General features: G+C 35.0%; 2 protein-coding genes across 3 annotated transcripts in view; both read left to right on the top strand.

Annotated features, from left to right (window-relative positions):
* Window positions 1–152: 152 nt before the first annotated feature.
* On the top strand, window positions 153–25551 carry LOC130624280 (protein HIRA-like). 2 transcript variants are annotated; one of them, XM_057439856.1, is made up of 30 exons: window positions 153–278; window positions 630–692; window positions 816–926; window positions 1440–1530; window positions 1651–1742; window positions 3138–3316; window positions 3441–3686; window positions 10212–10259; window positions 10387–10437; window positions 10523–10593; window positions 13039–13144; window positions 13575–13794; window positions 14470–14528; window positions 14894–14982; window positions 15659–15682; window positions 16674–16734; window positions 16841–16884; window positions 17225–17429; window positions 17643–17747; window positions 18334–18500; window positions 19209–19271; window positions 19620–19718; window positions 19892–19950; window positions 20750–20855; window positions 21596–21709; window positions 22741–22816; window positions 23261–23348; window positions 23717–23808; window positions 23889–23934; window positions 25237–25551. In XM_057439856.1, exons 1-30 carry the CDS (start codon window positions 242–244, stop codon window positions 25305–25307), a joined length of 2883 nt encoding a protein of 960 aa, XP_057295839.1. In that variant the 5' UTR covers window positions 153–241; the 3' UTR covers window positions 25308–25551. The 2 variants fall into 2 exon arrangements, with proteins under 2 accessions (XP_057295839.1, XP_057295840.1); XM_057439857.1 differs by lacking the exon at window positions 15659–15682.
* Window positions 10471–26077, top strand: part of LOC130624282 (anaphase-promoting complex subunit 7-like) — a 39230-nt gene continuing 23623 nt past the window's right edge. Inside the window, exon 1 of the mRNA XM_057439860.1 lies at window positions 10471–10480. The gene's annotated coding sequence lies outside the window, so the exon portion shown is untranslated. The remainder of the gene's footprint in view (window positions 10481–26077) is intronic.

Here is a 26077-nt window from a genome sequence, read left to right as displayed (position 1 = left end):
AAAAAGTTTAACTTCAACTCCTTTTTATAAAAAAAAATAAATATTTTCTAGACATCTAAAGACCTTAGGCCTAAACGTATATTTCAACCAATCTGTACATATTTTTTACTTGCTGTCATCCAAAATCAGTTTCTATCATGTTATATTTAACTAATCTTTTTATTACCAATTATAGATGCATGATCTAAACTGCATGATTTAAATTCACACTTACTTAAATAATAATTATTGTAAATATAATATGAAATTGTTGAAGCCGGATTGGGTTAATCACAATGGTATGTTTTTATTTTTGAATTGTTCTAGGTTTTTTTCCTTGTAAATCTCGACGTAAGATTTCTCAGTAAGTTTCAAGTTCAAATAATACTGTATTTGTCAGCATTTTTTTTATAAGACAATGAGAGTATGAAAGCTATAAAATTTTTGGAGTCTGAAAGTAATAATTACAAATATCAAACAATTTGAAACAAAATTTAATCGTGTTAATTGCAATAACTTGGAAAATCATAGATAATCAGATTTTAATTACGCTGGAAGAAAGATGGAAATAAATAGATTAAAGTCGATATATTTGTGCTAATGGTATAATATGATTTTTATTTTTTGCACATTTTGGAATCTTTTTTTAGGAAAAGCCATTTTTGCAGTTGATATTCATCCTGATGGAAGGAGATTTGCAACTGGAGGTCAAGGTAAGAAACATAATTGTAATGTCTTTGCCAAGATAAATAGCTAATATAGATTAATATGGGTAGTAATTCTTTGTAATTTTTTTATTTAAAAAAATGGGTAAAATGTTAATAATTTTTTTTTAGGTGAAGACACCGGCATGATTGTGATATGGAATATGCCACCTGTTGTAAGTGAAAAACACGAAGTTAACGAAAATGTTCCCAAGATGTTGTGTCAAATGGATGAACATACAGGTGTGAATCCCAATATTTCTCAATTTACCATTTAAACAGTGTTTGAAAGATTATTTTCACAAGTAGCAGTCTTCTCATTTAAAATTAGTGTGTAATGAATAAGGTACGTCAGTTAATGGAGTAGGGCTTAAAATATTCCAATATGATTCTAGTGATTTGCTTTTATGAGCATAGGTTGCAACAACTTTTTTTCTATAACAAACATATTGTTTCTTTCATTATACAAATTTTTGCTTTGCAGCAATTATCTATCTTGTCGTACTTCTAATTTCCCTATGTAAATCCTGAGAAATTCATGTTGTGAACAATTACAAAGGCCATATATAGAAACCAAAAAATAATTAAGTCTAATTGTTTTTGAAGGATTATCTACAGTCTCAATAATGTATTTGCAGTACATTGAGGTCTATGTGATGCCATTGTTTAAACCAATTTTACGCAAGTGTAAACAAAGGCGGTAAATCATAAGTGGAGTAGTTTTTATTTATATTTTTCGTCTAATTTTTGTTTTAGCCTGTGTTAATTGTCTTCGATGGTCAAATAGTGGAAAGTTTTTAGCATCTGGTGGTGATGATAAAATAATCATGCTTTGGGGATTATCTAGGTAACCTTCCTTTTTTGGCTTAAAACAAACATTATACAGATGTATCTTTTGCATTCCTACTGTTGCTGTACGAATTAAATATTCATGTATTGTTGTAACTCTATTATTCTTTAAATTTAGAGCAAGTGGTTCTACCGTCTTTGGCACTGGCGGTGTAGTAGTAAACATTGAGAATTGGAAATGTGCTCATATACTACGTGGACACTCAGGAGGTGATATTATTTTGTACCGTATTTTCTGGTATATAACCGCGGGTTATAAGTTGATTTTTACGACTTCCACCGTTGGTGGGGGTTATACATTCAATGAAGAAAATAGCACCAACGGGATAGAATGTGTACATTAATATAACTGCATGCGCGATCCTATATCTACGTAATCTTACTTCAACTACGTGATTTAATTTTTTTCACACAGTTAAATTGCTTTCTTTAACTTTCTATTGCTTGCCAGTGCTAATATTACCAGCTTTCCCAAAAACACAATGCTGGAGATCATTTTTCTTTTGTGTTGAATGTAATTCTAATCTATTTATATCTTTGCAATCACATTGAGCACATTGAAATGATTTGCTTTTGGTAATAGAGCAATATAGCAGGTATCATTTTTAGGTTTAATTGACAGGTATTTCACAACCTAGTGCCCAGGACTTAATTATTAATTCCTGTTAAAAATATTGAAAAATGTTAAAATTAAAGTATAGATAATAATTTTCTTTTTTATCTTCGCTACTTTCGAGCAACAGGTCGCTGCTAAAAATATCAAAAATAAATATAATATACAATTAATTAGACACACGCAACTATCTCCTCCTTATTGCCACCATTCATTTTATTATGCACACTGTGATTGCTGAGATATAAATAGATAACAAAGTTTTATAAACATTAGAGAAGAACGATCCGTACATCGCTGTTACAGACAATCCATGATAATTATTATGTTGTTTATTTTTATGCCATAAAAACTTAAATATACATAAAAAACAGAGATTTTACTTTAGGTTTATAACCTGATAGAATGGTTTTTTTTGTTTGTTTGTTTAATCGCAGGGAGCAAGAATTATTATTGGCTGAAACTAATGTCTACAAATAAAAAGAAAACAGCGTTGTCTGATTTAGTACTGTCGGCATTAGCAGAAGATCGACTTGTCAAATTAATTTTAATTCATTATTATTTCGGCAATCGGAGACAAGGAAGTTAAGACTGAGAGAGTCGCTAGTTCAGACACTCGGTTCTCAAGTTTGGGGTTCACGAGTTTAAACGTCCCCCACTTGTCTCCAGCATGAAAAAAACAGAACACATACACATGTTTATAAAATGATTAGGGTAAGTAAAAATACGCTAAATTTTTTTTTAACACAATGCTGGTTATGCAAAGGTACAGGTAAGTAAAACCCATTGATTGAAATTTTATGCGGGTTATACGAAGGTGCGGGCTATCTGATAGCGTCTAGTTTATAACTCCCTATAAAAGCTGAGCTGCGGGTTATACGATGTGCAGGTTATATACCGGAAAATACTGTAAACACAAGAGTCCAACAAAATACATCACTAGTATATTAACTTAACAAAATTTCTTCAAATAAAATTATTTTTGTTTTTAGATATTCTGGATATTGCTTGGTCACCTGATGATAGTTACATTGCAACGGGTAGTGTTGATAACACTATTATTGTTTGGAATGCACAAAAGTTTCCAGAAATTGTCCACACCATTAAGGAACATCATGGATTAGTAAAAGGGGTTACATTTGATCCAGTCGGTAAATATTTAGCATCACAAGTAAGTCAGTTAAGTTAGCAATCCAAAAGCATCTTAAAGCTTACATTCCAACTTTTGAAAAGTTGTCTATGAATTAGTTTATCTACGAAGGCAGTTTGTTTTCATATTTATGTTATCTTTTTAGTCAGATGATAAAAGCTTATGTATTTGGAACACAAGTGATTGGAAACTTGAAAAGAAGATCACTGAACCATTTTTAGAATCAAGTGGCACTACTCATGCGTTACGGTTAAACTGGTCGCCCGATGGCCATTATGTAGTTTCTGCTCATGCTATGAATAATGGCGGGCCTGTGGCGAAGATTGTTGAAAGAAATGGCTGGAAAACTCGCATGGATTTTGTTGGCCATAGAAAAGCAATTACTTGTGTAGTAAGACCATTTTTTAACCCTTTTCCCTCACCACCAATAAGGCAATTTCTATACTAGATCCATGAAATTTGAACTCGTCAAATTTCATTTGTCAATGTTTCACCTGAGTTAGGACTTAGGATCTTAGGTTATTTAGTTAGACTCTAACTCTCAAAATTTTGTAATTGTTGCTGACATCAGCATAGTCATTTTTCTCAAAGTTCAGGGCCTTTCTGTGCATGTGGATTATTTTGTTAAGCGGACATGTCGAAAGTGTGACTAACACATTTTAGACTTTCGCAGTCTACTGCCTGTTAAGAATTTGTAAGTTAATGCTGTTTGACAACTTTGTGAAATAACGTCAATATTTTTTGTGAGGGATTGAAGTTAAATTGCAAATATCTTAAAAAATATTTGAGAGTTAATGAAACTTTTTTATAGGGTGCTAAAATCCTTTGAAACCAAAACTTAGATTGGTTTATTAGAATAACGAAATTCAGTATTCATTATCAGTATTTCAGAGTTCTAAATCCTAAAATTAAACTTTTTTTTTTTGAGTAGCCATTCTTAAAACAGACTAGATTGTCAGATGCAGAAAATATGCAAGGTGTAACATTATGAGGTGATCATATGAAAATTAATCAACTTCATTACTGGTGCAGTTTTTAATTTTCAGTCTTAGAAGAATATGAGATCATTACATTAGCGATTCAAAACTGAAACCTGCTTTATGAAAAGTTTTAGAGCATATGGATCTTCTTGTCTGCTTTTTAAAAGTTGTTTTGTGTTTTTTTATGTTACGATTTCTCGTAAGCCTTCAATCATCTATAATTCAATTTGCATGAATATTTCTTTGTCCTGGTTGCATGCAATGTTTGTACTTGTTCTACATAAAGTTCCTCATCCCAAAAAGAAGCTCTTGTGTGGCATGTGAGGTTGTAAAAATTTTGGTTCCTGTAACCTTGTGGTTTACTGTCAACTCTGGAAATAGAGTTGCTTGTGTCAATTACGTTTATTTCGTTTTGAGTTTGATTGGAAATCTTAAACTTTAGCTTAGTTTTTTAATATTTTAAAAATCAAAATAGTTCTTTTTAAATGGAGCTAAATGAATATTTAGCTCATGTTAATTGTGGTGACTTCAGTATACCTTCTAGCTGTCCTGTATAATGATAGATACCACTCTGGCTCTGACCTAGTACTGTACCTCAAATAAGGTTAAGAATAAGGCACTTCTGATTCTGTTAATAGGTAGCCATGTTGGATTATATCTGCTTAGAGCATTGTCTCAGTTGCCCCAGGTCAACATGCATTTGTTTTGCCTCGCTTAATAATACAAGTCAATAAATACATGAGACATGGGTCAGTCCAATTTTAGCCAGCAACCGACACGCCCAGTGAACAACCATGCTGCTCATCCACACCCCAGTCTGGTAAGCAGTTTTTTGACACTCCTGTGTTTGAAACAGAGCCTCACATGCGCACAGCTGAACAGTGGGCCTCTATGGGCAAGGAAGCGCTCCTTCTACTGGCAAACTCCTTAAACATCCACACCAGAGGGAAATCTCTTCTAAATATTGTTGAGCTTTTGATGGCTCATTTTACCAGTGCAACACGTATTGGAGATAGCAACCTTCCCCAGCAACACGTGGTCACTGAATTATCCTCTGACGATGCCGACATCAGCAATGCCTCTGGTGAGGAAATTCCATTGCACAAAACCATACCTTCGTCTAAAGTTCACAAAGCCTCGACTAAACGAGTCCTGTTCAAACGAAAAAATACTACTTTTGACAATTTAAAAAAGGACCTATTTGATTTTGTCCGCACGGAAATTCGTAGCCAAGTAGAGGCTAACCAATTAAACCATTTGAATTCAACTGCACCAACCACGTCTTTGGGGCACCATTACACTGCGCCATCTTTGTTGTCCTCGCGCTCTTGTGTTCGGCCCGCCGGCTCTTTGGACCCAATTCTTGATCAAGATGGCGCGGATGCTGTTGCGGTTCCTCAGCCTACAGATGAAGCTGTGCGCATTGAGGCCCCTTTTTTTTCTTCCCACTGTTCTGTACCTTCGCTGCCCGCCGTACCTAAGGCTGTTTTGGAGAAAATTAAGCGTTTGGAGTATGTTAATTTGGAACTACTCCTCCCACCATCCTTAAATTCGTCGTTTGTCCCTGATGACGAGGGTGAGTACGACCTCAATGTCAGAACTGCAGATGGAGTCCCCCGACTCTCGCTAAGCAGGAATGTCTCGGGTAGGTCTCGGATTAAGGACTTTGCCTCCTGGTGCCTTGCATGGAGCAACTATCTACGTTGCCTTATTTATTTTTATCCCCATCTTGCCACACAGCTGGTCACCTATCAAACTCTAGTCACCCAGTTTGCCAACCAATACGTCTTCTCCGCTGTGTGTGCCTTCGACAAACTGCATCGGCTGCAGTTAGCTAATGATTCTCTGCGGAGATGGGACCAACTTGACGATTTGCTCGTTACGCAACACTTGAGAGGGGCTCCATTGTTAACTAAGTCATACACCTCCTCCACCTCCACAAGAACTTCTTACGTATGTTTTAGTTGTGGTCAGCAAGGACATTTTGCTACGAATTGCCCCCGGTCTTCCAGTACAGGTGGGTTAGGCCGCGCGTTTCGGAATGCTTCCCAGCATCTTCCCGCAAGCAGCTTCCACCAGGTTCGATTTCCATCAACTCCCAGGGTGTGCTGGCGGTTCAATAGAGGCATGTCATGTTCCAATCCATGTCCCTTTCCACACAAGTGCCCCCATTGCTCTAAAAACCACCCAGGGCACCGTTGCTCATTTAGGCCCTCTCAGCCAAGTACCCAATAATTTTTTTCCGATTAAGTCCTTTGTTTTCACTCCTGTAAATGTCTTATTGTTGGGCAATTTATTAGTTTCACATCCCAATCGGGTCTTAGTCAACTTTATCCTTTCTGGCTTTAGCCATGGGTTTAAACTTGGGTACCAACATGGACAACTTTTCCCATCAACTTCCAATAACAAATCCTCTATGGAACATGCAAGCAAAGTCGATGAAGCTATTTTAAAGGAGTTGAATAGAGGGCATACCGTAGGCCCTTTTGATTGTCCTCCTCTTCCTAGTTTTCATTGCTCCCCTTTGGGTGCAGCGCCTAAAAAAGATGGTTCCATCCGTGTAATTTTAGACCTCTCATCACCACAAGGATTCTCGGTTAACGATGGCATTTCTAAGGACTCTTATTCAGTTACATATTCATCATTTGACGAGGCCATTGATATGGTACGTGAACTCGGCAGAGACTGCTTTCTTGCCAAACTTGATATCAAACATGCCTTCCGGTTATGCCCAGTTCACCCGGATGACTGGTACCTCCTTGGTTACAAATGGCAGGGAAGATATTTTTTTGATGTTGTTCTTCCCTTCGGTGGACGGTCGTCACCGTTTACTTTTAATCACTTTGCGGACCTACTTCACTGGATTCTTTAGTACCTTGCTTCCATTCGGCAGCTACTTCATTATCTCGATGACTTTATTACAGGTAATTCCTCAAAAGCCGCCTGCCAAAATATCATCAATTTAATCCAGCAGGTCTTTAACTGCCTAGGAGTTCCTTTAGCACCGGAAAAAATTGTTGGTCCATCTCGCGTCCTGACCTATTTAGGCATTGAAATTGATACCAGTGAATTCGTTATACGTTTACCTCAGGACAAATTTGATGCTATTTTGTCTTTGTTAAGAGTGTGGAAAGGAAAGAAAAAATGCACAAAAAAGGAGCTACTATCACTCATAGGATTGTTGTCTTTTGCATGCAAAGTTGTTAAATGTGGTCGCATTTTTCTGCGCCGGTTAATTGACCTTTCTACTACTGTAAGTAGCCTTTACCATCACATTTCCGTTACATCGGAATCCCGCAAGGACATTGAGTGGTGGCTGAATTTTTTACCCAGTTGGAACGGGATGGCGGTCATCCAAACATCATTCCTCACATCAGAAAGTTTAAACATGTTTACAGATGCTTCCATGAGTGGTTTAGGCGGTTTTTACAATGGGAAATGGTTTTCCATCCCTTTTTCCAACACCAACAATTACAGCATTACCTTTCTTGAGTTGCTTGCGGTTGTTATAGCGGTACATTCGTGGGGTGAGAAGTGGTCTGATACCCAGGTTATCATTTTTACAGACAACGAGGCCATTGTCCGCATATGGAGTACTGGTTCGTGCAAATGTGAGCACATCATGAAACTTGTTCGCTTGTTGTTTTATTTTACAGCAAATCACAACATAAATTTACTGATGCGCCACATTTGTGGCACTTCTAATATTTATGCAGACCTACTTTCGCGTTTACAGGTCGCAAAGTTCAAAGAGCAGTGCCCATACGCCGAAGAGCTTCCTACTCCTATCCCCTCGTCAATCTCCGAATGCTTAGTGTGACAATGAATTACCTCTTCGATGCTGCTTTATCACCAAACACCAGACTTACCTACCGTTCTGGACTTTCATCCTACAGAATGTTTTGCCACCACGCCTCTATCCGGATGTTTCCGCTTATTGAATCCCACCTTCAGCTCTATGTCACTTTTATGTCAACGCGGGTCAAATATGCTACTATTAAGGTGTACTTGTGTGGGCTACAGTACCAAAGTCTAATCTGTGGATTTTCCGGAAAGATATCTGACATGGGAAAATTGTACTACGTAATGAGGGGTATTCGGCGAACTGAGAATGTTGTAAGCCGCCAGAGACTGCCAATCACGCCCTCCCACCTACACGAAATGCTAAGATTTATCAACAATTCATGTTTTTCATTTTGTGACAAAGCTATGTGGCGATGCCTTATTTTGTTTGCCTTTTTTGGTCTGTTAAGAGTTTCGGAATATGTTGCCCCTCCAAAACCTATTTTGATCCCAATATTCACTTGTCCCCATCCGAGTTTAGCTTCTCACCTTGCAACAATACTCTTTATATGACTATCAAAAGTTCTAAAACCGATCCCTTTAGGAAAACATTTCAAATTAGGTTTGGGAGGATTAAGGGTGATTTGTGTCCTGTCAAAGCTTTCTCTCAATTTCTTGTGTACAGAGGTACTCATCAGGGTCCTTGGTTTGTTCTCTCCAACGGCGAATTTGTTACTAGGAAGTTAGTTTCTGCCTTTGTAAAAATTAGCGTAAATGGGCCCGATCTCAATACGCATAGCTTCAGGATTGGTGGGGCCTCTGCCGCAGCATCTTGCGGTATTCCAGACTCTGCCATTAAGATCTTAGGCAGGTGGTCCAGCGACTGTTATCGTCGATATATCCATCTTCCCAATAAAGTGTTAACACAGTGGTGTTCTAAAATGGCCAACCTCAATGACGTGCCTAAGTTGTGGGACATTCGATCCATTTAAATTTACAGAGTGATCTTTGTTATTTATTGTATTATAATTACTAGACTAGGTCCTGTGGTTACATACACAATTCGTGTTGTAATATGGATTTTATATATGTCAAGTATTATGACTTTGTGTTTATTTTGGCCATAGACTGTTATTTGCTTTTTATGGCTATTGTACAGTTTTAACGTGTATCTAGGCTCCTTTGTATGTATGTATGTTGTTGACGCATATAAGCCGGTACTCTTAATGACTGACTTTTTCCTCCAATACCCACACTAATTTGGGGAAATTTGGGGATGTCGGGCTTCCTACGTCAGCCATATAACATTTGGACAGATGCGTGTGTGAGGCTTGTGTATCTTATTATTACTTGATATTATTATCACTTATTATCATTACGGTGAGGCACACCCTTTTATGAATCCTGATATTATTATTATGTGGAAACACACGCTGGGCCAATACTGGACCAGCTTGTGCATTCCACCTTTAGCTCATGATTATTGATAACACATGTTTATTGGGTGCAGAAGACACCATATGTGATTATCGGTTTATAGTGAAGTGCAGTGTACCTTCATGATTGAAGTGGAAGAGAAACAATATCCTTCATGCATGAGAATAAATTATTAAATAAGTATATAATTAATAAACTAAATAATTAATCATTAATTACAAGTGACAAGTAAATGTATTATTAGTTGTGAAATGTACCTCGTGAATAGAGGATATGAGTATGTTATTCATGCATGAAGAGATCTGGGTCATGCCTTGGAAACCGTTCACAATATTATGATCCATGAGGACATAAGCTTGTGAGGGGCAACCAAAACGTGCATACTCTTAGGAAATTACCCTCTTTGCCTTAGGCAAGCATTTTGGTGTGATTACCTTGTTATGATTACTAGCAGCATGCGTTATCTGTCCTGCCTTACTTATTTATTTTCTTACCCGGCATCCCAATCCATTCCCCAAATTTACAAATTGCGTTCCATGCGGATGATGTTGTATACCAAAATGTGCCATAATACAATATTCTCGATTAATAAGTGTGTTTTTACTGAGTAACCAAGACAATTAAAACCAGAAAAACATTTTTTACACAGGCAAATAAAATGAAGCTTTATTCTAGTCTAGTAGATATCTATAATTTTCTATTATTGTTTTTTATAGAGGTTTAATGACCGATTATTCTCTGGTAAAAATGAAGCATCAAAACCTGTAGGTAATTTTTGTATATCTTTTTTATATTTTTTTGTAATTCTTGAAACATTTTTTCTTAATTTTCCTCTCAGTACATAATTATTAAACTCTTTTCTCTGTCAACCAAATTTTACTTGGGTTTTAGCAATATGTATGTTGTGCTGTTGGAAGCCGAGATAGATCTCTGTCAGTCTGGGTAAGCAAGCCTTATCTCCTCACCTTTTTTGTAGCTGAGTTTATGACCATTTGAGTTTTCAGTGTGTTTAAGGATTTTTGTTTAGATAACATCTTTACAACGTCCACTTGTAGTGATCCATGAATTATTTGAAAATTCCGTTATGGACATATCTTGGTGAGTGTTGAAGTTTTGTTGTTTCACTTAAGGCTAGTTCTCACTTATTGTCTTAAGGCTTACGTTAAGACGATCTTAAGCCTGTACCTGATTTCTTTGCTTCTTTTGACATACATAGCGCGCAAGCTTGTCAAAGCCGTTTTAGCAGGTGCACCTGAAAAAAAGGTTGTGTACATCCCATGCTAAAACGTCCAGCTTTTTATCTCTTTTCTGCGCAGTTAAAGTCGTTTTTTTTTTTAAAAAAAAGATATAAACTTTTACCTGATTCTAGTTGAAGCTTTTTAGCTACCGCTTCCCAGTTGTTGTTCTTTTCATTTTTATTATGAAAAGATGCTATATCCTTGTCAAATAGGCAAGGATATTTTTGCACTGTAAAAGCAAGAGCTTCTTCCATTTCTTTTAATCTTCAACCGGAATGTTTTGAAAAATGCTTTTCAGAACGTTTCTTAGTTCGAACCATTTTTCCTAATCCGAACAATTTTTTTCTTAATTTGAACGTTCTGTTTCATTCCAATTCTTAAGACGTCCTAAGGCTTAAGTCAAAATATCAAAAAAATTTGATATTTTGTCGTAAGCCTTAACCCTATTCGGTCCGGGGGGGGGGGGGGGGGGCGGATTCCGCCCCCCCTGACGGTTTTTTTTTAATAACTCCTGATTGCTTTGTTATATGGCTATGATACTTACTGAGTTTCAACATTTATCTATTAGACACCTGCATGCTAATTTTTAAGGTCCCATACCTTTCAGAGGCTTTGATATTGGCCATTACTCGAAACTACCCCTAAAAATCTCTATGAAATCCTTATAATGGGGAAAATATAATAACTCCTGGTAGGATTATCCTTAGAACTTGAAACTTGCAACACAACTTTGTTTCATCAAGAAGAATCATTTTTAGTAATTTGAACACGTGACTAATCCGATTTCCCGATTTTGTCGGATTTTACCCGAAAATCGGAAAAAAACGGATTTTCGGGCAATTTTTGACAATTTTTCATCCGATCCATGTAAAAACCGGAAAATATGTTAAATAACTTTTATTTAGCTTTCAGAAACTTCAAACAGAATGTAAAAATTCGCTCTAGAACAAAAGTAATTATATTTTAAGCAGATAGTGGCATTTTTAACAATTTTCAAGCTTTTGATGACGTCACAGAAAATGTGCTGACGCAAGCAAATATTTTTGGCGCCATTTTGTTCCTTTTATGAGGTACTATAAGTGTGCCAAGTTTGATTCAATTTGAACAACCCTATGAAAAGTTATTGAGGGGGGGCGGAATCCGCCCCCCCCCCCCCCCCCCCCCCGGTCATAGTATGTTCGAAAAACCCCGGACCGAATAGGGTTAAAACAGTTACTTAAAGCTTACGACGATCATCTTAACACAAATTAGCATTCACACTTATTTGACATAACATTTAAGATCTGAAATTTTTTTATATTCGTGTTAAGCCTTAAAACTGTCTTAACGTAAGCCTTATACATACACAGGCTTTGTTATGAGTATTTTGCCGCATGCATCGTATGCAGGATGACCAGCAATCTAGAAAATCTAGGAAAGTCAGGATTTCAAAATTGCATAGAGATTTTGTTACATGTGTAACTAAGCTGCCAACTATCTTTCACGGACTTAATAATTAGTCTATTATAATTATGCCACTCTTTGTGACAGGTAAAGTGGATGTGTTCGTTTTTCTTTTATGTAGCCTAGAAATTAGGTCTCAAATGTTAACACCACAACGTCAATATCATAAATTTAATTTAAAGTTAATTTAAATTAGCATTACATTAAAAGTTAATTTAAATTAGCATTACAATGAATTTAAAACTTTGAGGCAAAATAACTTAGAAATGAGGTGACGTCAGTCATTTTTTTTACCACTTAGGTATCTAGAAACATCCTGGCACCATATTGTGTGTGTTTTCCAAATCTCCCAACTGATGATGTCATCTGAGACATACGAACTGCAATATCTATTCAACTTTTTGTCTGAAGCACATGTTCCTATAATTTTTTTATTACCTGTTTAGGGTTAGGGTTAGGGTTACGGTTATATGCAATAGAGACAAGGGGTACAAATTTTTGTACTTTGACAGGTGTTTGCTGATGTCAACCAAACTTTTATATTTCCTTAATCATTAGTTTTTAACTAATGATTAAGGAAATAATAGAGTTTGGTCCATGGTACATGGTCCTCCACATTATTTTGATCAGGGTTTCGAGCTCTTCACACATAGTGCAATGAGTTAACAAAATCCAAAAAAAAGTTTAGGTATTTCAACAGGTCTTTGCTGATGTCATTAATATGCATATGTGGTTCTTTTCCATTTTTCTTCTGCCTAAGTTAATTTTTCTGTGGGCTTAATGACTAGTGAATAAATACAACAGGGTGGGAATTAGATATTATTGTACAAATTTGTAAAGTCATGTGAAACCTACTTTTTAGGAGTCAATGTGGTTACTTTCTTATTGCATGTTCTTTGGATGGAACAGTAGCATACATGGATTTCAGCCAGGAAGAATTGGGGAAAGTAATGTCACCTGAGGATAAAGTGAGATTTAAACTAACATTTTTGTTGTGTTTTGTTTTATATTGTTACACGCTTCTTCACAAGTCTTCAGTTTTAAAATAAAGAAAGTACAATATTTACGTTCAAGGGTACACAAAACACCCAAATTGTTATCTTTTTCCATTTTGTGATTTTTATATCATTGGAAAGCTTATAATTCATAGATTATTTATTATAAATAAGAAATATATTTTTTTAAGAGAAAAAAGATGAAATAACAAACATTTTATATCTGAAAAATATCTTTTAAAATAAGGCAGGAGTAGGATGCCCTGCCCTCCTTCATTTACCTTTGACCGAGTCACCCAGATCCCAACCCAAATGGGGTTAAGTGAACTAATTTAATTGTATCATTTCTTTTCTTTTTTCTCTCTTTTTTTGTTCTACTCCAAACCATTTATTTTTATTCTAGTACATTTATCATAAGAAAACTTACGGTACGAGCATTAAAACTTCGAAATCTCTCATTTTATCATCTGTCGTGGAGAATCCTGAATTTTTGAAACATCAACAACAACAGCAACACGAAGAGCATGTAAAGAAAACCGAACTTCTTCAGCAGAAATTTATGTCATCTGCTGCAGCAATTTCTCCAGGTGGTAAATTTGCAAGCACTCCTTTCAAAGCAGGAGGTAAGGTTTTGTATGTACAAATGTTCCTTGCTAACTCTGCTACGGGAAGCATGTGTGATGCAAATAAGAAAATGAAAATTTTAATTTTTAATTTTTACTGTGACTGTAGTTCACTGGAAACCAATTAGAAATTTAAACTATTGAGCAGCATTGGCCTAAGCATTACTTCTCTCACCAAGTTAACTTCTTGAGTTCTTAGTGAGTTGATTAATATCTTACCTCAGTAGCACATTTTTATTTTGATATTTATATAAATGTTTGTTTTTGGATTAAATTAAAATGCAGAAATAAATATGGCAGCGCTGATTAATGTAAACAAAGTTGATAGAGAAGAGAAAAAGTTTTCAAATAAGACATTGAACTTACATTTTTTTCCTCCACTCAAGTAAAATCCTCTCTGTCTAAGCTACTGTCTTAATAGAGCCAAGATGAAGTTAGCATCTGCATCTGCATTGCCTGCACCAATAATTTTTTATATGCAGTGTTGCAAAAACTGTGGCTGAATTTCTCCCTCCAAAAAGTTGGCAAAATTAGCGAGTTATGTACTGAAAGTGAATAAATAGTAAAATAATTACAAAGTTTTCTGCTAACAATACTTTCACCTTGTGCTGATAATAGTTTTTAAAGAGTTAAATAAAATTTTCTACATTATTTTAAGTTGTGTGTCTACTTTAGATGGCAAGCATTCTGGTGGGTTGATAAGTACAAGCAGTAACGACAAATTTCAATTTGATGTATGTGACACTTGTTTTTATGTATCTATCTTGAAACTTTAATGCGTCCATATAGGATGTCAAATTTTCAGTCACCTGCCAAGTTTTTGGTATAAATTTCCGGTAAACCAAAAATGTTTGGGGTAAATAAGACAAAAGCTGGTTTTACGATAGTCTGTAAGTCTGACTTGCACTTGGGTAACTTCGCAAGATTCGTATTAGATGCTCAACTCAAAACAAAATAATATTTTTTATTGTTATTCCAAAAAAATAATGTTCCTGCCTCTCCATATTTTGTATCGTCAAAACACAATCATACAAAACTTTTAATGTTTTGTGTAAACAAGACAAAACTTGTTACTCTAATTAATTTTTGGTCACTGTAGCAAATACTGAAGAAACAAAAAGAATGCAAGACTGCTGATGGAAAGAGACGAATTGTTCCCATGATGCTGGAAGCTCCGCCTGAATTCGGGTGAGTTAATAGAACATCACAAACTGACATTCTCTTGTGGAAATTCTATTCAGAACTTTAAGGTTAACAAGAAAAACAACGCAATCAGCAAACATTTGTAGCAACTGGCATATGTGGAAGATTCCACCTTTGTAAAATTTTTATCATTTTATCCGCCACATATAAATAAGTATTTGTGTTCAGAAGAATGATAAATTTTTCACATTCCACAAATAATATAAAAATAAAATAAATTAAAAAAAGATAAAGGCAAAAGCAATTAGGAAGATTTTATGATAAAACACTAGCAAGATTTTTTAACTTAAAAATAATGAAAAGTGCTGTAAATTTAAGTATGCCAACCTCTGTGTTATTATAGTCATATCCATACCTAAGGGTATATGGAGAAAATACGGTTTTTAAAGTCAAATTAAGAAATATTACTAGTGCTGTGTAAAACACATGGGTAGGTGACCGCCAGCGGGCTGTGCACAAAATTCTGAATGTATGCATTTATCATATGCGAGATTTTTCGAGTGCGAAATATCCCAAACCCCCAAATTCGCGAAAGTTTTTCCGGGAACCTTGCGTAAGAATTGTCTACCTGACAAGTTTCAACTTTCGCGGTTACAAATTTTGCGAAAAAAACTTTATTTTACCTTTCACGGGTTCGGCAAATATGTTTTTTCCTTACTAGCGTTCCATCAGACCAAGCGTGCGGGTGAGTTGATGGAGATAATGTTTTTTTTATGGAGTTTAACTCTGTCATTCTTTGCCACTTATTTCAAAAATAGTAGAAGTTTGCAGCGAGTCGAGATTTCAGTCCCTTTATCGCTGATGTGACCGCCTTCAGTGACCGCCTTGGTCAATAAAAAAATTAAAAAGTAAAAAAACTTAACTTTAAAGTTGTTCTTTTGTATCACTAATTTAGAAGGACAAGCCGACCTTCTGATATCATAAGTAAAAGGGCAATTATATTCCAAGATGTTAAATTAAACTGCGCAGAGAATTGATAATAAATTAACTGCTCTATATTTGTGTGTAAATTACTGAAATGGCATGTTGCTTACGTTTCTGTAGCGAAAACTGACATTCATGAGGCCTTAGCAGACCTGTTACAAGCAAATGTTCGCATGACATCACATCAACAAAAAGAAATAGGTCAAAATTTAACATTGTTCATTTTGTATCATTAACCATTACAGAAATAAAAATATTTGAATTTTTTATTGGGCCAAGTTTTTCGTACCAGCGTAATACATTACTCTAGAAATTTTTCTTACTAAAACACTTCAAGTTAAAAAATCATCTTCAAAAACACTTTTGTAAACTGGCAACATAATTGGCTGATTCATTTGAGCATGTCCTTAAACACTTGTAATAAAGTAATTTGGTCCAACAGCAAGTTAGGGAAAACTGATATCTTCTAGTAACTCAAGGAGAACTAAAATAGGCTTTTTGTTTAACGCAGGCAAAATTTAAAAAAAATTGAAAATACAATGTAATTCGCTTCGAAGAAGATAGTTGGAACGAAGTGATATTTATCTCATAAAATTACTTTAAGGGTATTTCGTTGCCTAAATCGATTGTGTAATTTAAGATTTTTACCTTGGAAAAAGTTAATTCACTTCTCTGAGTAAAGAGGAGGTTCCGTAAGTTGTGTTTATCAAGAACATTTTAGCTAAGTTAAGTCTATGTTTTTTCATTTATAGTGCAGACAATGAAGCTTTAGTTGATTTTAATGCAGAGTCAAATAAATCCCTAATCAGCCAGGTAAGGTGCAGGGATATTTGGATGCTTCGACATAAATAATGAGAATTGGGTTGTATTAGTAATAATTCTAAGTTAGTGATACCATCAGTGTTGATATATTTTTTAGGAACAGAATATCTTGTCAACACCAGCGAAACAGCTTATGTTTAGGTAGATATGTTTTTTCTTCTGCATCGTTAAAAAATGTTACATGATTGAGCTTCTATTGCTAGGTGACTTGTGAGTGTGCCCTCAGCCACTCAAAACATCATTTAAAAAAAAAGTTCATCCTGGATTATCCTTAAGTAATTTTTGTATTTGCTGATAGCTTAGACTCTTTTCTAACCACTAAGTTTAACTCCTATAGGCCTCTCTATTATTTATTGTTGCACTAACTCTTAGTAGTTTCCACGATTGTACATTCATAAACGTGTTCTGGGCGTCTATTTATATTGTGTGACCGTGGCAATATCTACAGAATTTTATTGAATATTTTAGTGCTTAATTTTAGCTCCCCATTGAAAGACAATACCATTAAGACCCAAGCTACTACTAGTGGATCTTCCACCACCACCACCACCACAACAACAACAACGGCTAACTTAGCTGTTAAAAGAAAAGCAGATGTCACCGATACTCCACCAACGAAAAAACAAAAGAAGAAGAAGAATAAAGAGGGCGATAAAATGTCAAAAAATGATCTTTTAAATACACCAGTTAGTATTTTTAAATTTCAAAAGATCTTTAATGTGAAGTTATCTGCTTTTATTTCATCAAAAAGTCATGACTGATTGTGTAAATGTTATGCCTTGTACTTTATTTTTTTCTTTTTATGAGTGAGATTTACTTTAAAATCTTCATTTTATCAAAAACTAGTAGACAGTGTGGTTGTTGTATGGGTATTTCTAATCTTTGATTTTGATTTTCAGCTCAAAACTCAAAATAATGCAAATGTTGGTGAAACTGAACAGCAGAGAATGAACTCACTCATCCAGATTCCATTTCCTGAACCAGAGCAAAGATTATGTTTGCAGGTAGAATTTTATGAGCAAATGTTGTACAACAGTCAGAATTGCCACTTTAACGGAAATACATGTACAATCACTGTTGTAATACAATTATGGATTTTATTTGAAATCAACCCCAAACTCTAACTGCAGACTAATATACCAGACAAAAAAATGTTGGAGTAATAACGTTGCTGATTAGCCAAAGTTTTGTCATGTCACGTAATGCTGATATAAGCAAATTACGTTGCACCCTAGTTCTTGTGTTTAAAGATTTTTTAAACAGAAATTAGGTTTGAGCAGAAATATTTTTGACATTGCACTCACGGTTTTCATTTTTCTTTAAGACTAAAAGAAAATAATTCCTTAACATTTTATCGGATAAAAGAACTTATAAGGACATATAAAACTTCATGTTTACGTTATCAGAAGGGCCCAGTACCCCTGGGATTAAATATAACATGTTTGTGAACCCAGTTTCCATAATAAAACAATATCTACAGTGGTATAAAAGATGCAAGTTTAGTATATATTTTATGCTCAAGAGCAGGCGTTTAAATTTTTTACTATTTGCTTTTCGTTGTCACTGTATAACATGGACTTTACTTCTTAGGTAAATTTATCCTCATCGAAACAAAGCGATACAACTGCTAGACTTGAGGTTGAGAATGATTTAGAAGCATCAGGTACTGCGTTCCATTACTTGCGATGTGTTGTTGAAGATAATTTATCTTGGGAGACGTGTCTATCAAACCCGATAAATGCAATTGCAGCTAATACGTAAGTATTGCATACGAATTAGTGAATCTCTATTTGATTAGTTATTGATAATTTTCTATTAAGCATAATCTTTTTGGCTACTATCGAGGGGTTTAAAAGAAATGTTTTTTCAATCAGGGTTGCCAAACTTTCTTAAACTTCGTAAATAACATGGAAAATATGAAGACCATCTTAAAACTTTGTACATAACCTAAACGTTAGAGCAAAAATATTGTTTCCTTCTAAATTTGTGTATTTTTTTAAGTAGTTATTTTTATTATCATGTTTTGAAAAAATCGACCAGTGTGTATGTTAAGAAAGGTTTCATTATAAGAAAGTGTCTATTTCGAAAATTTTCAAAATCTTCTAGAATAAGTTTTTATGATGGTGTTTTTAATGTTTTTTAAAGTTTAAGCCCTAAATCTCCTAGAAAAAATCTACTAAGACCTTTAAAAATTGTATGATTTTAAAACTATGGCCACTCTGTACAACAGATAAGTTATTTAAGCTATAGAACTCACACTCACACTCACACAAGTATGTTCGAAAAACAAATAACAAGAGAAGAAGTATTTTGATGAAACCCGCCTGAAAGCCTATTGAAAAGTATTTTTGTGTGTGTAATGTGTGTTTGTAGATGTTGGTCACCATTTTAGATATGCAGCACAGTCCACAATTAATATTACCATTCACTGAGAATAATGCTCTACTAATTTATTTTCTTTTTAGATTGATCGTATGTGCTTCGTGCAGAAATAACACAGTGCATTGCTTCTCAACAAAAGGAAGAAGGTGATCCTTCAGGCTTGTTTCTATTTGACTGTATTTATAAGAGTAGAAATTTTGTCTATTAAAAAGCTTAAGATATTTTGCGTTAAAAAGGAAAATGCATAGATACATTTTTTACTTGATAGATGCATACTAATATTTTCTGTGTTCCTCTTCTTTTTTAAAGTTGTTTGTTTCATTGTAAACAAACAGAATAAACAAAACATTTCAAGTTATTCGTGTAAAGCTATGCACAATTTTGTCAAGTGTTGGCAAGCATTCACTTCACAATCATTTTCTGTTAAGAATAAACAATTTTTATACTACTGTACGATTTGACACAGTTCTATGCATTTATATCATTTGACATAGGTTGCTTCCACCACTTGTAGTCAATGGACATGTGTCACAGTTACAATGTCACGGGCGTCACGTGATGGTGTTGACGTCAACAGGAAATATCAGTGTTTGGTATGTAAAACTTTAAGGAGTTTGATCTTACCTAGCAGTAAGGAATTGATTGTCACTCCAGAACCCTCAATATAGCTGGATGTTTTTTTATAAAAAAAATTCTGACACTACTTTAAATGTGTTGAATCGAGAAATTTGTGCAGTTTTATATTTTTTAAAAATTTCACGTGTAGGGACATGAAGAATCTGAAAGCTGTTATTCGTAGCGAATCATTAATTCCAATATTAAAAGGTAAGAGAAGTCGGTACAGAATGATTGGTAGCTGCTTGGGTTAGAATATATTTTGGAGTTCTTCTTTAATCCAATTCTAACTGGAATTAGCGTGTCAATGCAAAAAATCTTATTGGTGGAGAAAAACGCCCATTTTTTTGGAGAAAACACGTTGTGTAAACACATGTCAGGGGAGTATTATGTATTATTAGTTACATGTCTGTTTTGGTGGTATCTCAGATTCATAGCACAATTTTATTTTGCAAACTATTTTTGTCTTTGTATTCACTTGGGCCGGAAGGACTTTCTATTTTAGTAAAACTTCTATACTGCATATACTATATATATGGGCGATGTGGCTGATTATAGGCGATGCAGTCAAGTATAGACACCGTGGCCGAGTATGGGCAACGTGGCCGAATATGGCCTAATTTAGGTGGCGTGGCCGAACATGAGTGACGTGGCGTAATATGGGCGATTTGGCCGTATATGGGCGATGTGGCCGAAAATGGGCGACGCAGTCGAGTATAGGCACCGTGGACGGGTATAGGTGCTGTGGTCGAATATGGGCGATGTGGCCGAGTATAGGCATCGTGGTTGAATATGGGCGATGTGGTTGAATATGGGCGATGTGGTCGAGTATGGGCGATTGGGCGGAATATGGGCGACGTGGCGGAATATTGGCGACGTGGCCGAATATGGGCGATTTGACCGAACAGGGTGATGTGACCAAATATCGACAACGTGGCTGAGTAAAGGCACAACATTGTTGATCCCACGCGATGGTTTTTAAACCAATCGGTATCTCTTTGTTTTTTAGATGCAAATCAATCGATATCGCATTCGTTCGTGAACGAGAACGGTTTTCCAGTGGTCACGTTATCAAATCATTCTGTATACATGTTTGATCAAAGTCTGGCTTCATGGTACGTACTGTACATAATTTTGAACAAAGTATTCCAAATTAAAATGGCATTTATTCAAGATAAGAATATTAATAATATAGTGGACTCTCTACGAACAATTTCGCTGGCGCGCTGGGAATTTCCTAATAAACTCTCATAAAAAAACTTTATATGACACAAGCGGTTTTGTGGCATTGTTTTGTCTCTGTAAACGTAAATAGAGTCTTGGCTGATTCGAATGTTTCATATCTACATGTGTGAGGGGTCTAAAATGATTCGAACAAAACGTAAACACGATTATTGTATTGAAGTTTTACAATCATGGCGTCTGTTGCTGGGACAAAACGTAAAGCATAAAACAAGTCCTGCAAAATAAAATACAAAGCGTTAAAGGAGTTGGAGAAAAGAACTGTTCCAAAAAAATGGTGCTGCCTGATTCGGTGTACCTAGCAAGGGAAAAAACCACGCTTAATTGGCCATTTATACAAAATTTAAAAAAACTTGAAAAAACTCCCAACTCTCTATTACCCGAACCTCTCTAAAACTCGAACGGTTTCCGATTCCCCGTGGCTGTTTGAGTTGTAGAGAGTCCACTATAAATATATTTCAGGGAAATCCATTTACATTTATTCTCCCACAAAAACAATAAAATCTAAAATTGTAAGAATAATTTTTTAAAGTCATCAAAAATAAACAAATAAAAAAACACGTGTATAAAAACCCAATCTGTAGTACGTCTTTCAAGATACTTTTTTTTCTAGGGTGCTGTTAGCAGGCGCTTGTGACAGTCTGCAGTTGTCAGCAGATCTGGGATCCTGCTCAACAGGTGCCCAACCTAAAGGACCGCTTCATTCAGTTCAAGCTCCTCTCAGCAGGTAAAACCAACTTATGCATTTATCGAGCAAGGGTGTATATTAATATATATTACTAACGGTTACTTCGAAGTAGTTATTGTTCGTTTTTACTCTAAGATTGAATTTAGATAAATGCATGGGTTCGCCCGTCCTTTATATATTGTATTTCGTGTCTCATAGCATTATTATTTTCTTGTGGACACACCGACCAACACGGGTATTAAGATAGAGATTGGGTTCATGAGGTCGATGGGAAAATGGTAGACTTCTAGATTAGCAGAAACAGTCTGTGGACTCTGAATAAAAAAAATGGCGTGCGTTATACCTAAAATCCTTTTGATCTTCGTGTACGAATATTCCCTTCTTATGTTTTTGTCTTTTAATGGGCTGAAAGGGAACAAATTTTGACGGGGATAGAATGTAGCGGGAAGAAAATTGGACGAAATTTGATTTGGTGGTTAAGAAATAATATCAAATCTGACCGGAATTTAATTTGGCGGAAAATGGAAATAATTAAATTTGTTTGAAATTTAAAATAACGGACAACGAATGCTTTATGTTGTGGCTTTGTTAAAAAAACATCCAAGCTTTCTATTATACTATGTAAATCCGGCAACGTTTTGATGTTACAAAATAGTCAATTTCAAAATTAACTGCTTGTCTTCATCTTTTTTTTAAAAATTAGCGAATGGCGAGAAAAAATTCTGGCCAATTTTTTTAATGTTGATACTAAAAACGGACACATGCTTATTGAAATCGTCATGTGTTTCTTAAAATTTAGATGCAAATGCCAAAAAAAGAAGAAAGTTTCGCGATAATTTAATTTAGTGGATTTGGTAAAAAGGATTTTTGTAAGAATTTATTTGGACCTATTTTTGTTAGTTCTGTTAAAATGATGTTTTCCGCCTAAATTTATTTTCTTGGTAGCTGCGTAGATAAGTTAGGATAAAAACAAATCGGTGCATTGGGCAAAAAAATTATTTTGTAGTAAGTATTATAACACCTCGATATTTCTCGTAATTAGAAGCTAACTTTGCGAATTTTATGTTTAGAATGTCGAAGCAGATGATTCGTGGTCTTCGTTTAAATCCAACGAAACAACAAACAAACACATTTTCTTACTTGGAGGTAGGATACATCTATAGAAATTCTCAAATTGATTGACTGATTGTGCGCTAAACTATTCTGCTCAATTAAAACTTTCTTCATTTTGATTGTGGAATAATTACTTTTAAACCAATCAGAACATCAAATTGACAAGCATAATTAAGATGTAAAGGGAAGTAATTTTCACGCAACGTACCCGCTATAAATGTGAAATGACACTGCTGTTCTCCCAGAACTAGTTTTTTTTGTAGTTTTTCTTCTGATTTGTAATAATACATTGCAACTATTGTGTGTGATCTCAGCTCATGGCCAAAAAACGAAGCGGAAGGTATAACAATAACACTTCTCAATAAATTCTCCTGAGAAATATCACTTCTGACATTTTTTTATAGTCTCAAGTTTGTGCAGCGTTCTCAATAAACTCTCCTGAGGAATATCACTTCTGACATTTTTCTTTTTTTGTAGTCTCAAGTTTGTGCAGCGTTATCGATAAACTCACCTGAGGAATATCACTTTTGGTTGATGACATATGCACGATATATTGTTCAATCAAGTGAGTTTTTAGTTTCTAAACTTGACAAGGTTATATATACCTTTCTATACCTTCTGTTCAATATTTATATATTACGCAACTTTGTGTTTGCATGTGACCACGCGGTTATGTAAAATCATCATTTAAAGTAGAGCTATCGAAGCGAACACACGTGTTTTTTATTTAAAGAAACTTACTATGGTCTACAAGTTATAACATGATCCGGCTTGGTGACCATGTTAATTTTACGAATTTCTCGAATTTTTGTCAATTTTGCAAAAAATTAGTTCTTGCAAAAACTAATGGGAAACTCACTATTTCGACGTGTTTCAAAAAAATCACGTGATCACGTAGATTATGTAGTGTAATTTTTTTAAGTTGTTTTTTAGACGAAGAAAGTCGACTTCGTGAACTGTGTGAAGATTTGTTAGGTCCTGTAATATTCACAAAGAAAGCGAGTAGCTGGCAACCTAAAATACTGGTATGTTTTTCATGCTTTCATAGCAGATGTCTTAGTAACTAAAATTAACAATTTTGCTGTTACGATATCTTTTTTTGCAGTGTTACGACAAGCGAGATTTGTTAAAGGATATGTTACCAATACTTGGTGAGTTTTTCGAGTATTAATGATCTTGCTCAGTATTAATGAATTAAAGTACAGAAGTAGAATTGTGCGAAATGCGGAATAGGGGGCGCACTTTTTTGTTGAATTCACGAATTAAAAACTGGGATTTAGTAAACAAAAATTTTCTGCATAATTTAGAGAAAAGTTGATTAAAAATGCCGAATTTCAAGAGCAATTCACAATTATTAATTCCGCATTCTTTTCTTCTGCAATTTTTTCTCCTGCATTTATTTCTTCCCTAAAGCATTAATTTCGTACAAAGTGATAGTGACGCGTCGTTTTTGTGCAAATTGATAGTGACGCGTCATTTTTTGTACAAATTGATAGTGACGCGTCATTTTTGTGCAAATTGATAGTGACGCGTCATTTTTGTGCAAATTGATAGTAACGCGTCATTTTTTGTGCAAATTGATAGTGACGCGTCATTTTTGTGCAAATTGATAGTAACGCGTCATTTTTTGTGCAAATTGATAGAAAAGAAGAAGAAAAATATGAATCTAAAAATTTCCCAAATGGGCGCAGGAAGTAAGCAATGCATTAGAAATATTCAATGTTGTTCTAAGAAAAGAAACACCCCTTACGCATTGAATTAAGGGACAACTACGAAGGATTGCAGCTGTCTCCGGCATAAACAACAAAACGCCACCTGAAATTCAAGTTGGTCAATTTCCCGGGTCCACCTACTTGATTTGAAATTGACACACTCGTTTTTCGTTAATGGTTCGTTAAGATAGCACAATCGTGTGATAATTTGTAAGCGTTTAAAACTCTATTAACAGTTAAGTGAAACTCTAAAAACTACATTTTTCTTCTTACTTGATGAACGCTGACAACGATCATAGAGGTATAAGCGACAGGGATGTACATCTTTAGAGACCTATCGAAATCATGCGTGATGCACAAACTAGTGCAACATTTAAAGAAAACGAACTTGTCTTTAAATTTGCCCTCAGGAAATTGTTTGTTTGTTTTAAAGGGAATTGCGATTGGTCAATTCGGATCTTCTGTCAATAAAGCTAATTCGTGCAATTATGCGCCAAGTGTTGTGCAGATATTCCTTGTTTCAAACGAAGGTGTTTTGTCGATTATATCGCTCCTTTTTTACCTCCATGCAACAATATAACATCTTGCGCTCTTCGTTTACCTGGGTGAAATTTTTACTTGACTTACAAGTAATGGTAGGGCGGGAGAAAGAAAATTGCGGACAGTCGAATTTGTATCATAATTTTTTATTTTTTTTGTAGACATGATGTAGTTTATAAAAACGATCATTTATTTCTTTAGCTTCAAATTTACGTTTTCAACGATTTTATTCGGAGTTTCAACAACAACTCGAGACGCTAACAAAACGATAACCATGGATTGTGGCTATTCGATGTTGCAAAACTCGTTACCCTGGAGATAAATAACAAGAAAGAGCCTCATTTGGAAAACCTGACATTTCATGCGTGACACGTATTTAAAATCAATTATTTATACGCACAAGGTTCATCTCAAAAACTATAAACGAAAAACTCATTTTTTTACTGGAATATTGATATATGCAAGCTTTATGTAATATTTATTTTTTGAAAACATTGCAAACGTCATGTCCATCAATGTTACATGTAGTTCTGAACAACCCTCGCTATACGATAAACATTTTTGAGAAAGAGCTTGTACGTTGCTTAAATAGAAAAGGCACAAAAAATCGGTTGTTTTTGTTGCGTCAAGAAAAGCTGTTTCTATTGCGTTGCGAAATAGATATATAGATAGATGTGCATTTTTTACATGGCTAGCCTCACAAATTGCGAGGAGGTGCCATGGCTTAGATGGGAAATTCTAGACTATATAATGCTCATTTTATAAACCAATTGTCGTCTTTCATTTCACCCTTTTTTCGCGGATATTTCAACTACTGAAGAAATTTTGTCAATAAAGAAATTAAAACAGAAATTGTTTTAGTACTGTCAGTGAGTAGAAATAAAGCTCTTGATCATGCGGACCAACCTTATTCCCAGGGCTATAATTCGCTTTGTTGATACCTGGCGCCGTCTTGGATATCATAAAAGCGAAAAATTGCCCTGAGAGCCAGATTGCATGCTGACGATATTACAGAGCAGGTCTACAGATAACCATCTTCGAA

The sequence above is a fragment of the Hydractinia symbiolongicarpus genome, chromosome 13 (assembly GCF_029227915.1).
Source record: "Hydractinia symbiolongicarpus strain clone_291-10 chromosome 13, HSymV2.1, whole genome shotgun sequence".
Classification (NCBI taxonomy): Eukaryota; Metazoa; Cnidaria; class Hydrozoa; order Anthoathecata; family Hydractiniidae; genus Hydractinia; species Hydractinia symbiolongicarpus.
Note: the sequence above shows the minus strand (reverse complement) of the source record. Positions and strands in the feature narration are given on the sequence as shown.